Here is a 14,247-nt window from a genome sequence, read left to right as displayed (position 1 = left end):
TACACAAATACAGTATCACTTTCTTGGGACTTGGGCATCCAGATTTTCCTGTACCATGGATCAGTTCTCTCCTTAGATACCAAGACGGGCAACAAGAAAGGAAGCAAATGGCCCTCACAGTCACATTTAAAGTGCTTTTATTTCGTGCCAGCCATGGTATGACCTCTTTGTATAATAGTTTTTAAAACTATTTTTATGTTCATTGGCGTTTTGCCTGTATGTGTGTGTGTGTGTGTGTGTGTGTGTGTGTGTGTGTGTGAGAGAGAGACAGAGAGAGAGAGAGAGAGAGAGAGAGAGAGAGAGAGAGTGTGTGTCAGATCCCCTGGAACTGGAGTTACAGTTGTGAGCTGTCATGTGATACTGGATACTGAACCCAGGTCCTCTGGAAGAGCAGCCAGTGCTCTTAACTACTGAGCCATCTCTCCAGCCCCATGGTGTGACTTTTTAAAGAAAGGTGAATGCATATATTGAATTGGAATTCTTTCAATGCACCATGATTTTGTGTGCACGGGTGATTGTGAATGGGTGTGGAAGCACCTGTGGCTGTGGAGATCAGAGGCTGATGTTGGCAGTCTTCTTCTAACAGTCTCCTCCCAAGGCAGGGTTTCATGGGAAACCAGAGCTAGCCATTCGATCCAGTGATTTCACTCCAGCCCTCATTCCTCTCTGCTGCTCCCCCCAGTCCTGGTGGATTACCACTACTACTGGTTTACAGAATTGTGGAAAATCAGTGAGGAACTCTACCATACCGGCACCTGCTCCCCAAGGTCTCAGTAGATCAAGCTACCCGACCATCAATTCTGCTCCGCAGACGTCTGGAAAGAAACCAAATACAATGTTCAGAACACGAGACACTCTTCCTGTTCTTCAGAGTGTGACCACTTACTGCACACTTCAAATGGCTTATGCTGGACCTCGCTTGTTGTAAGGTGGTTTTTGGGGCTCTCAACATCTTTCACTTTTCTTTTTTGGTTTTTCGAGACAGGGTTTCTCTGTGTAGTTTTGCACCTTTCCTGGATCTCGCTCTATAGACCAGGCTGGCCTCGAACTCACAGAGACCTGCCTGCCTCTGCCTCCCGAGTGCTGGGATAAAGGCGTGCGCCACCACCGCCAGGCTATCGTTCACTTTTCTTCGTGAGCGTTTGTTTGGAACAATCTACCGTATCTAGTGTAAGAATTACACATACTGCCTCCTGTCTTTTAACTTGTAATGTGGTAAATGAGTCTGATTTAACAAAACAAAACACAAAAACCCCTCCAAAAATTCAAGACACATTTGATATATGGATTTTACAATAAAGTTTATTAGCTGTTCTCCTCTTTCTCATAAATGGAATGGATAATGTTGGTAATTTTTTTTACAAACCAGTACTCATTTAAGAAATTTTAACAAGGTTGCCAAAAAACCACATATTGAATAAACAATTCCAAAGAGCAATGGGAAGCCAAATGATGATAATAATGAACTAGAGAGACCGATTTCTGAAGGCATTCGGCCTCTCACTAAAATTTAACAAGTTTGCTGTAAAGACCTGTGCAATTCTAGTACAGCGCAGCTACACAAGATGATGTCTGGGAAATCTCCAGAGTGGAGCTTGTTCGTCTACTAAGGAGAGAGAACTAAAAGGAAAGGCGGAGGACCCAAATCAAACTCCACGACAGGCACACAACACTGACAGGAAACCTAGGAATCCTCTGGAACTTCTGTAGGAAGGAGGAGAACATGCTCACACGTCTACCTGCAGTCTAGTTTTCTAGGTTTTCCTCACCACCACCATACACTTGCTTTCAGTTCACATGATTAAGGAAGATAGTCTCATCAATTAATACTTAATTTAAAAACCAAACAAAAAGTTAGAAGTAGGTGGCAAAAGAAAAATATATTTTAAATATATATATATGTTTGTGTGTGCAACTATGTAAAGAAAATAATTCCCATAGTTACAGAGTTTAGTTAAAGAAAGTTTTATATATATTTATATATATTTTATTATAACAAAATAGGCAGTTATTGTGGGTAAAATAGTCATTAAAATCTGCCCCCCTCCCTAAGCATACATTAAAATTTCAGGCTATGAACTGGACACCTTCCCACTGACATGATTATCACAGCTCCACATTAACTTTCTTGTCTGTGGAAAGGTGAGCCCCTGAACCCCTCAACAGAGCTGTAATGAGGAAATGTATGGACAACACTAACCAGTGCTGCCCACGCTGACTACAGCACACACCACTGTTCTTCCTAGCAAGTGGACTAGGGGAGGGCTCACATGATAAAGACCTCTCATGAATAACAAATAGCCCTCCTGAAATTATGAGTTAACTCAGACATTCATTTTGAAATAAAACCCCTATCTTTCTTGTCTTTAGTGAAATAATTACTTTAATACCAGAAGTCAACTGAGGAAAGAACTTGAGAGCTATGACGCCGGCCAAACCATGCTATTAAATAAGCGTGCACTGTTGCTCACGGTCCACTGAGTCACTGGTGAAAACCACCTTTCCTTCGTTTGTACTGAAACTGGAAAAGAATGCATATAAAGCTTTTCTGAAAATCTCTGAAAGTTAACTTTCCCTTAAACATTAAGGAATTTCACAATTTTGCATCTCCCCAAACCCTTGATAGCTGGTCCGGCCACTCCTCTTCAGTCTGAAGAATGGCCGGACCCCGAGAGTAACACAGAATAATACAATGATGCAACATGAAGGAGACACTGGATGTCAATAACGGGCACAGGTGCCAACCGTGAGGGGTCTGAGTCAGTGTGAGAGGAGACTCAAGAGACTCCAGGACAGGGGAGAGAAACGAGACCGTGGGAAAGGAACAGGAAAGCCATCTTCATAATTTCTCTTTTGCTGGGACCCAGATATAAGGACCAGACTGCTCTTCTATGACCAGCTTCACCTGGTTGTAGATGTCCTCCAGCGTGTCTCCCTGTACAATGGCTGTAACGACAGAAAGTCCCAAGGGTCCGTGAGTTGTCTTTCTTTGCCATCAACAGTACTGTGGACTGGGAGAAGGCAAACCTTGGAAGCAGTTGTACACAAGGATCTCCTACTTGCTTGGCAACAACTGGTCATTCAGCTAATTTCACTACGTGTACAGCACACACACACAGGGACCAAAGATGAGACGTGGCCATCCTCCTTTACCTTTTGTTTTGTTTAGTTGCTATCATCTGAGCTTGTATTAGCGCACTCACCCACTCATCTGATGGTGCTGGAGCCTGAACCAGGGCCTCGCACAAGCTAACCACATGCTCTATCTCTGATTTATGATTTCCTCAACTTTTGTGGGAACTACAGAGAGCAAGCACAGCCTCGTTATCTTATGGTGGCGGGGTAGGATAGTAGGGAAAGACAGCTGACTGAATTGTGTACTCTGCTGAAGTATGAAGTGAGACAGGTGCTGGGTGTAGGTGGACTGATATACATAACTTGGGGTCTTGTAGTTAGAAACTATTAAAATCAATATTAAGAAATAACGTGTGAATAAAAAGTGGCAACACAGGCATGTATTATGGTGCACACCTGTAATTTCACGACTTGAAAGGCAGAGGCAGGGGGATTATAAATTCTAGGTCAGCAGGGGCTACACAACTAAATCCTGTCTCAAGAATCACAAACAGAGCTGGGCAGTGGTGGTGCACACCTTTAATCCCAGCACTCGGGAGGCAGAGCCAGGTGGATCTCTGTGAGGCCAGCCTGGTCTACAGAGTGAGTTCCAGGACAGGCGCCAAAGCTACACAGAGAAACCCTGCCTCGAAAAATCAAACAAAACAAAAAAAAATCACAAACAGTAACAAGAACAAAAATGGCAGTGATTACTAAGAACTAATTATGTGGGTACTTGGAGCCTCTAGTCTGTAAGGCTCAAAGGTGAGTTAATGAAACTAAAGAGGACTCCATGGAGCCAGGTGGGTGGCTTACAGAGACTAATCCAGCACTCAGAAGGCCCAGGCAGGTCTGTAAATGTGAGGCCCACATGGGCTAGCACTAAGTGTGAGCAGGTGTATGGAAACCATAATGTCTAGTTTCTGATGGCCTGAGACATCTGGAATAAAATGCCAAATGGAGATGAGATGTTAGGTAACACTGTCTGGCTGGTGAATGAGGTTAAGTGTACCATAAGGAGGAACATCTATGTGCAAAAGAAGAGCTTCTACGTAGTGAAGACTGTTGGAGTAATCAAAAGTTTTAAGTTTTATAATGTTTGCAAGTATCAGTTTTGTGATAGAAGTTCACATTCTGAGCTACACAGAGGTATCCTTTAATATCTGCAGAGACACAGACATTTGGCAAACACCAGCTTCATCTTGACTGGCTCACAATGCTTCACAGGGCAGGCCACAGTGGCGAGCAGTGAAGGGCAGCTGCTGAGGTATGCCTTGGGAAACACACACACTTTGTTTACTGGGTAAGTTGTGGTTCTCCTGGGTTGGAAAAGCAAGAGGTCAAGGCCACAGACACCTCAGCCATTACCACTGACACCACCACCACTAGGAACAGTCCAGGATGGCATCCCAAGACTGCATGCTGCAGAGGCTCACAGTGTCGCTTCTTTGACAGGCGTGCTCCAAACTCAGATCCCACATCTGGGGAGATCACAAGCTTCCCACTGGCTTTCACTCGGAAAGCATGTCAAGGTTATGACTGACTAATAAATAAAGGCTAATGGGTAGTTCTAGATTAAAGTAGATCCAATATACATGCTCCTGGATTGGATCCTGAAAATTTTTTTTTGTCATTTCACTCTAACACTGCTAATATCTGGGGAAAGTCTGTATTAAAAGGTAAGATTATCAATGTTAAATTTCCTGAGTTTGATTAGCAGCATTCTCATTATATGAGGGATATAAGCAAACATTCAAATGTCTTTTTTTTTTGAAATATTGACATATTTAGAAGTAAAGGACATCTATTTGTAACTTACTCCCCTGTTTTAGAGATAAAATGATAACATTTGGAAAATATGGGTAAAGGGCACGAGCTGTTCTTATGCTAATATTCGTATGGTTTCTAAGTCTGAAATTAAAAAAAAAAACAGACCCCCTCTGCCTTCAGCACATGGCTTATGATGTCAGAGCACTTACTGGAACTCATGTGATCATTAGTTTAAATGAGGTCTTCGAGGTACTGTGTGTCGTGGTCCTAGCTACTCAGGCAGCAAATGTAAAGAGTCACTTGAGTCCAGGAGTTCAGGGCCACCTTGGGCCACCCAGCCAGATCCTCTCTTTTCTAGCCAAGTCTAAGCTGTTGTACCAGCAGTGGGCTAGTTGCTGCCACAGTGGGGTTGTTCATAGTCCCTCTAGCCCTCTAGTAGCCTGTGTGTGCTGGCTGTCCTTCTGTAGGTCAGACAGTACAGAGGCACTCACAAACTGTAATCCCTTTCATGCTTGAATTCCCAGTCCTCCCAACTGTCAGCTAAAACATTATTGCTCATACCCATTCTACTGTATACTGTTACTGTAGCAGAAAACACACTAAGACACATGATCCAACAATCTCATTTCTGGGTATATACCCAAATAAAAAGAAATCAGTGTATCAAAGAAACACCTGCAATTCTTCATTAACCTCAACATTCACAATAGACAAAATAATGAAAACCACCTATACACTTGTCAACAAAGAAAATACGGGGCATCTAAATATATATATGATGAAAATGGTAGTCAGCATAAAAAGGAGTCCTATCATTTTTGATAACATGAGCGAATATACAAGACACTACACTAAATTAAACAAGACACACAAAAATCCATTTTCCATGGCCTCATTTACCTGTGGAATCTAATCTGAATTCCTAGATGAGTACAGTAACGGCTCCCTGAGACTGGGAGTGGGGGAGGAGAAGAAAACTGATCAAAGGATACACATTTCTCTTTTCAGGAGGACATGTGGCCCTATGGCCACAGCACTGGGAAAAACAAGACCCTCCAAAGACAATTTCTGTATCTGATGTACAGCATGGTGACTACATCAGCCAAAGCAGACCTCAAGTGACCTCACCAACACACACCACACACCAGAAACTGTGCTGATGTATGTACTACCATGACTGTGGAAATCAACTCACAAAGTATATGATATTACACTGTACACCTGAATACCTCTGAATTCTGTAAGTTCTATCTCAGTAAGCCCAGGGAGAATAGATCAAAATTTACAAAGGGTAAGAGAGAAGGCCGAGGCTTCACAGAAGCAGTGAAATTAAATCTAGTTTCCTCTGGTCGATTATGAATTCTTCCTGCACGCACACCATAGGAACACGACATCTTAAGGCTCCCCATTCCCAGCTAGGCTAACTTTTGAGTATTCTGTGGGATAAAACCCACAGATCTTGTAGTTTACTTTGAAAACTACAGGATTAGTTACTACGAGTAAATGTGGATAGAGCAAAATTCTCTCATAAAGGGCACTGTCACACATGGTTCCAACCTGTAAAATGTTCAGTGAATTCCTGTTCCAACTTCATGGCTCTCTCAAATGTTTTTCTGGCTTGTTCTTCTGTTAGGCGCTTATTCATTTCCCTATGCAAACAAATTTAGAAATTGGTGATTACCATATTGTAATACTCTTTGAAAAAAGATGAGAGAAGACATAAAATAATGGGAGTTCAACTCTGGCAAACCGTAGCCGTCACTAAGAACAGCTACAGCCACAGGCCTGCTGCCCAACACACAGTGGGAAGAGGGCTGCAGCGCTTTCTACACCAGCTCAAGGCAGCCAGTGCACTCACCTCGGACAAGTCTCACAGTGCATGTCATGGTACGTGATCCATAGGCCTATATACCAACTCACAGACTGTAAATGAACACACCAAACAGCACAACCAGAAAATACAGCTTGAGGAAACAGTAAAATAACCTAGCTTCTTCGCTGCTTAAAGTGTAGTGGAATGAGAGAGAAGAAAAGGGAGGAAGACTTGTGTACTACAAGTTTAATCATCTGTCCTGAGTAAAACTTACTTAGAACTTGGTTAGAGGGAAAAACTGTAAACATATGACATAAGGAAATCTGACTATATGATATTAAAAATAGTAGTTAAATGCCACATTCGCAGTGGAAATGCTTCTAATTCAGTAATTACTCTTCAAATATATGAAATGACACATGACATTTATTTCAAAATAATCTGGGTGTGTGTGGACAGAAGTAGTAAGCCAATCCTAAATCTTCTTGCAGCGGCATGATGGGTATGCAGGAAGGGATTTGGTCCCACTTGTGACAGGAAGCCTTTGGTATCTCAGCATGAAGAAGAGTATTTCGTGTGGCTATGGTACAATGTTCTTTCAATCAGGATTCAGAATTTCAATCAGGCATCAGAGTTCCCTAGACACTTCTTGTAGGGTAGGTATAATGGTGATCAACTTCTGCTTTGGTTTATCTGAGAACATCTTGACTTCCTCATTTAAGAAGAATTTTATTATTCTATGTGTCATGGTACATGGGCATACATACCATGGCATCCATGTGGAGGTGAGGACAACTTTGTGGTAGTTTCTCTCCTCACCTTCACATGGGTTTCAGGGATTGAATGCACACCAGGCTTATGCAGCAAGCTCATCTCCTTGCTGGGCTGGATCACTGGCCCTTCCCCTACTCTTGCTGGGTGTAGGATTCTTGATTGACAGGCTCTCTTTCTTCCGTGTTTTTGATGCATCGATTCACTGCCTTCGGACTTCAAGTTTCTGACAAGAACTCTGCTGACAATCTTACTGGAAAATCTCTTGGATGCAATGTCATCACTCATGTTGTGTACAACACTGTCTTCCAACAGTCTGACTGTAATGTGCCTCTCAGGGCACCTCATTTCTTTTGCTTGAACTTTACTCAACATCTTGGACATTTATATTCATTTTAAAATAAAATCTTGGAAGTTTCTTCAAATAATCTGTTTCCTGCTCCCATTTTTGGATTCATAATGCATGTAGGTCTATCTGATGCCGTCTCCCAGTTCCTTGAAGCTCTGTTAATTTTTTCTAATGTTTCTAGTTGGTCCTCAGACTTGATAATTTCCATTGTTCCATCCTAAGTTTGATGAGTCTCCTGTCTGTTCAAATTTACCTGAATCCTTCCATTTACTTTAGTAACTGGGTTTTTTGTTTTTGATTTTTTTTTTCATTCTCAGAACTGAAATAAAAGGGAAAGATCTTACTTTCAATTATGTGTCTTTGTGTTGCTGTATGGGTATGTGCGCATGGGTGCATTGTCTGTGAAGCCAGAAGAGGATGCTGGGTCCCCCAGAGCTGGAGCTACAGGCTGTTGTAAGCTGCCTACAGTGGGTCCTGGGAAGCTAAGTTGGATCCTCTCCAAGAGTAGTACGTGCTCTTACAGGGTGAGCAATCGCCAGCTCCCCAGAACTTCACATTTTCGTACTGATATTTTCAATTTGCCCAGACAGACTTTTCGTGACTTTGACCTTGTCTTTTATGTATCTTTAAGGTGTTATAAATATCATATAACATAAGAGCAGAAAGAATACTATGGGGACAAAGAGGGGGACAACAGAGGCGAACACAGGCGAGTATGAGCACTGAATGATATATATGCATGAGAATGTTATATGGAAACCCATAGTTTTTTATTTAAAAATCATGTATTGTAATAAAGTCATTTTACAGTCTGTAGTGAGTTTGACATCTGGTCTGTCTCAGGGAATTTATTTTATTTTTTCCTTTGAAAGGATCATTCTTTGCTATACTTTTGTACACTTTTTAAAAAAAGATTTATTTATTATGTATACAGTGTCCTGTCTGCACCAGATCTCATTACAGATGGTTGTGAGAAACTATGTGGCTGCTGGGAATTGAACTTGGGTCCTCTGGAAGAACAGCCAGTGCTCTTAACTGCTAAACCATCTCTTCAGCCCCCTTTGTATACCTTTTTGTTTTTGTTTAAACATTACATTTGAATCTTATGATTCAGTAACTCTGGACACTCATTTTTGCTGTTTTATTTAAAATTTTTTTATTCAGTTATCTGCTGCTGTAGAGTGTTTGTGTGCTGAGGCAGCCTGATAAACTTTTCTCAGGTACTCTCTGAGACTGTGCCATTCTATGGTCATGTACAATATATCTCTAAGTTAGACCCATATATGTGACTACTTTCAAATGTCCTGGGCTGGATACCAAAAAAAAAAAAAAAAAGACAACGGTCAAGGAGCAGGGGCAGGTCTGTGGAAAGGCACTGAGGCTTCCAGTCTTTGAAAATTACTTAATAACCAGGGGTGGCTTACTGTACTTCTAAGTCAGACACAGCAATCATTTAGCTGGCAGTTCCTCATCCACGAAGACAGGGTCTCTGTTGTGTCCTTGGTGCCTACAAATTGCATGTAGATTGCTGAAGAAATGCATGCATGGCTGCTTGCTATGGGGCTAAAAATAAAGGAATGGGGCGCTGACACCATGCTGAGAGCTAAAATTAACCTTTTAAACCAACGCTAGGGAGCTGTAAGGCTTCAAAAGATTTCAAAGTTCCAAAATAGGCCAAACAGAAAGATCCTGCCATAATCCATCACTATTTGGAGATCCTCTTGGGTGATCCTGCCACCCCCACCCCAGGCTTTGTTTATGGTGGACAAGCACTCTACGCTGGACCTTTAGTGCTCTGATGGATTTTTATACTCTCTCTCTCTCTCTCTATATCCATCCATCCATCCATCCATCCACCCACCCACCCACCCACCCACCTACCTATCTATCTATCTATCTATCTATCTAGGTTTTTTGAGACAGGGTTTCTCTGTGTAGCTTTGCACCTTTCCTGGAACTCTCTCTGTAGACTAGGCTGGCCTCGAACTCAGAGATTCATCTGTCTCTGCCTCCCGAGTGCTGGGATTAAAGGCATGCACCACCACTGCCCGGCTGGATTTTTAAATTTTAAACCAGCCTTATATTCTAGGAATAAACTCTGCTTGATTATTATTATTATACTTTATTAGGTGTAAGAACATGTAAGATTTTCTTTCCTTTTGTCCTTTTCTTGTTAACACTTTTTGAAGTGTAACTTTAAAAACATGGAAGTGTAGTATCTTAAATACTACAGCTTGACAAATGGTCACAAACCTGTGCACTGAGTACTCAGGTCCAATGCAGAGCATTACCAATGCTCTGGAAGTCAAGAATGCCATCCTCAAAGCTAAGTTTTATTTGGTTTTGCAAGAGATGATTAACCCTGGAATTTCAAAGCACACAAACATTTAGTTTGAGATCTTTTATTAAAATTTAAGATTCTTCTATGCATTTGTACACAGCTGGTGACTGCTCACGCTTATTTTTGCAAAATGTTTCATCATGAAAATGTAATTGATGTATTCGGCTGGTGGTAGTCATTTAGGTAGTTTCTAGGTGTTGGCTATTTGAATAGCACTTTTGCTGGCAAGCAAGCATGTTTGGTTAAAACAAGCAAGCATTTCTGTTGTATGTTTCTAGGAATGAGAGTTCTAGGCTAATCATAAATTAGCGTATGTCAACCTTTCAAAGCTACTGTAAATTTATCAGTGTAGATCCACCAAGAGACTGTGAGGCATTTTCAGATGCTCCACATCTGTCAAAGACGTGCACTGTCTTTTTCCCTTTTCGCTATTCTGACATGTGCAGGTGGTAACATATGACACCACGGCTTTCACTGGGTAAGGCCGGTCTCCTGCTGAGTGTGTGCCGACCGACTGACCGTCTGGAGGTGCTTTCAGTGCTCTGTCCACAGCCTGATTTCTATTGGGCCTGTGTCGAACTGCAGCGACTGCTGATGTACACTGATGACCCCTTCCCATTCTGGCGTTAGCACCGGAATGCTTGACTGTGTTTCTTGGTCATTCTTAATATTCACTGTATTTTCAAAGACCATCTTTCCATCGATCTTCTCTGTTGTATGCTGACTTCCTATTTCAATAACTTCTCTTCTGCCTTCTTGGAATTTAATGGCTTCCAACTTCTCTTATGCTCTTTGGAACAGCATCTCTCTCACTCCGTAGCCCAGGCTGGTCTGGATTGTCAGCAGCCTCCCTAAGCACCTCAGTCCTGAGAATGGTGCCTGACAACACGCCTGATGTTTGGTTTCGTCTAGTATATCATTTATAGGCTGTGTAATCTCCTTCACCAAAGACTGTTAGCTGTTTTTGTTTTTTTTTTTTTTTTTTGGTTTTTCGAGACAGGGTTTCTCTGTGTAGCTTTGCGTCTTTCCTGGAACTCACTTGGTAGCCCAGGCTGGCCTCGAACTCACAGAGATCCGCCTGGCTGTGCCTCCCGAGTGCTGGGATTAAAGGCGTGCGCCGCCGCCACCACCACCCGGCTTTTGTTTTTTACTTTTTTGAGACAGGGTTTCTCTATGCAACAGCCCTAGCTGGTGGATTTTATATGTAGTTCAAAACATTTATCACTTTTTCTGGAATTTCCTTTTTAACTTATTCAGAAGTATAATACTCAGTTTTTAATATACAGGCATTTGAGTTATATTTTTTATTAATTTTGCTGTGGGCAGAGGATATTTGTTTTCAATCACTTGAAAATCGTACCTGAGCAGACAGTTTGGTAACTGTCATGTGTGTTTGAAATCAATGTGGTTCTTGCATATGTTGAGTACAGTATTTAGTGAGTATCGGTGTCAAGTACAGTATTTTAATGAACGGAATATTTAGGTTCATTGACACTATTTTTTTCTCCTTGTTTTTATTTGTGCTTTTTCTTTTTTACTTAATTCTACTAAACAATGGAATTACATTTTTCTATGTATGTATGGAATACGTGTGTCCTTGTATGTGGGTCAGAGAGCAACGTGCAGGAGTCCTTCCTCCCTTCCGCTCTGTGGGTCCTGGATTGCACTGGGTCGTCAGGCTTGGAGGAAAGTGCCTTTATGGAACCATCTCACCTTCTGTCAGGTAAGGAGCCACCATCCTTCATCTTTTTAATGGTTATTATACAGCTGCACTGCCCGTTTACTACTATGAATGAAGATGCTGCTGCTGCTTGAACCTCACGACACCCTCTACGACAGGTGTAAACACTGCTCTCTCCATTTTATACGCGACAGCGCGATGCACGCTGCAGTTAAAGGGAGCACCATAGGCGTTACACTTACATGATATTTTCCATGGATTTGGGTTTAATAAAAATAGATATTGGGTAAAGTTGAGCAATCTGCAATCTCTTTATGGCATTTCCGGACACATCAAGGATACAATGTTTGCCCTAAAATAGAGACAATAAGGAAGAAAATTAAGTAAGTGGACCAAATCTTTTCAATTACATTGTAAGTGTCCCCCACAACTCACCATCTGAATTATGCTTCATTTAGATCCTTTTTATCAAGTAAAATTGACATTTATCAGTAAATTTTAAAAGGAAAATTAAATGAAGAAAACAATGATTATGAATAATTACTTTCCCATTCTCAAAGCCATTTCAAAGAATTAAAATGCAGTTCTCACATCCCTCGTTTTTATAAAGCAGTAACCACTCAATGGGTGGAGAGAGAGCTTGGCGCTAAGTGTACGATCTTCCTGCAGAGGATCTGCGTTTAGTTCATGGCACCCATGTTGGGCAACCTACAGCCACCGGCCAAATTCCAGCTTCAGGGGATCCAAGACCCTCTTCTGGCCACAACTGGAACCTGTGTGTACTCACGTGTACACACACACACACGTTAAAATATACAATTAATTCCAAAGGTCATTAATGAACTTCATTTTATAAAATGGCATGACCAACAGAAGGTGAAAAAAAATCCTAGAATTCACACTCTTTCAAACCTGTAAATCCTCACTACCACTATTCTTTAAAAATTATTTGTGTTATGTCCACGTCTGTATGTGCTCAAGGAGACCAGAGGAGAACAATGGATGCCCTAGAGCTGGAGGGATAATAGGCAGTTGAGAGCTACCTATGTGAGTGCCAGGAACTGGTTCTCTGTGAGAGCAGTACACACGCTTAACCACTGAGCTACCTCTCTAGCCCCTCACTACCATTAGTCTGTTCGTTCAATCCTCATTTTATTGGGGACTAGAAAATACCATAAATTGCCATTTGGCAAACCCAATTCTGGGTTTATGTAACTTTTCCGACAAGTTCACTGACACAAAAGGTCATTTATATTTTTATTATAGATGAGTATTTCTAGTTACATAGGAAATGAAAATTAAATAATTTTTGTGATATTTAAAATTAGGTCCTCAATCTCATAAAGTACCTTATAATTTAAAGGTTAGAGTTCCTGTTAAGAAATAATATTTAATTTAATATGTAAAAGACTCCAAACATACAGAACAGGAAATGATATACTCACAGCATTAAATTTTATTACTTTTATGTGTATGTGCATGTGTATAGGCCAGAAGCTGACCCGACACCACGTGTTTTCCCTAATTGTTCTCCACCTTCCGTTCTGAGACAGAGTCTCCCTAAACCTGAGGCTTGTCGCTCAGCTGGACTAGCTGCCAGTGGTTTCCGGGGAGCTTCCTGTCTTCGGTTCCCAGGGCGGGACTACAGGTGCACACAACACGCTCTGCCTCTCGTGGTACTCGAGGTCTGAAGTCAGGTATTCATGTTTATGTGGTGAGTGCTTTGCCAGCTGAGCCGTTTCTGTAGTCCGTGTTAGGTTCATGACACAATCAATGGACAAGCTCGATGGACTAGTTAGAAGTGAGGCCTAGCGGGAGGAAGGAGCTCATTGGAAGGGATTCTGCAGGGATTTGTGTATATTTCTACTCTCTCTTCCTTTTGCTTCCTCACCATGGACTGAAACCTCAGAGACATGAGCTAAAACAAATGCTTCCTCCCCCGCTTCCCTTCACTGTGACAGAAAACTAACACACTGGCTTCACTCTCTTCACATAGACATATAAATTCCAGAAATACTACCCACAGATAGTGACATCTACTATATGATCACAGTATAATTCTAGCTGGTCATCTAATGTTCCTTATTGAACAAGCAATAGAAAACTGCTGGTTGAGGTATTGGATTTACTTACAATGTCTGAGTTGCCATCGGTTGGGCACAGTCCCTCAGCACTTGCCATTCCAGATCTGGGTATTTTTTTTTTTTTTTAAGATTTATTTATTAATTTAAGAATTATGTATTTAGTGTTCTGTCTGCACACATGTCTGCAGGCCAGAACAGGGCGCCAGACCTCATTACAGATGGCTGTGAGCCACCATGTGGTTGCTGAGAATTGAACTCAGGACCTCTGGAAGAGCAGCCAGTGCTCTCAACCGCTGAGCCATCTCTCCAGCCCCCCAGATCTGG

General features: G+C 41.7%; 1 protein-coding gene across 17 annotated transcripts in view; it reads right to left on the bottom strand.

Annotated features, from left to right (window-relative positions):
* Window positions 1-1,284: 1,284 nt before the first annotated feature.
* The window catches only part of Dlg1 (discs large MAGUK scaffold protein 1), a 207,644-nt gene continuing 194,681 nt past the window's right edge, over window positions 1,285-14,247 (bottom strand). For all 17 annotated transcript variants that reach the window (XM_052740547.1, XM_052740550.1, XM_052740551.1 and 14 more), the window contains 3 exons: window positions 12,082-12,191; window positions 6,442-6,533; window positions 1,285-2,946 (listed from right to left, as the gene is read on the bottom strand). In XM_052740547.1, coding sequence (XP_052596507.1) covers window positions 2,840-2,946; window positions 6,442-6,533; window positions 12,082-12,191 — 309 coding nt within the window. In that variant the 3' untranslated portion in view covers window positions 1,285-2,839. The remainder of the gene's footprint in view (window positions 2,947-6,441; window positions 6,534-12,081; window positions 12,192-14,247) is intronic.

The sequence above is a fragment of the Peromyscus californicus genome, unplaced genomic scaffold (genome assembly GCF_007827085.1).
Source record: "Peromyscus californicus insignis strain IS unplaced genomic scaffold, ASM782708v3 Scaffold_16__1_contigs__length_79575227, whole genome shotgun sequence".
In the NCBI taxonomy this organism is placed as follows: Eukaryota; Metazoa; Chordata; class Mammalia; order Rodentia; family Cricetidae; genus Peromyscus; species Peromyscus californicus.
The sequence above is the reverse complement of the archived record's forward strand: the minus strand, read 5'-3'. Positions and strand labels throughout refer to the sequence as shown.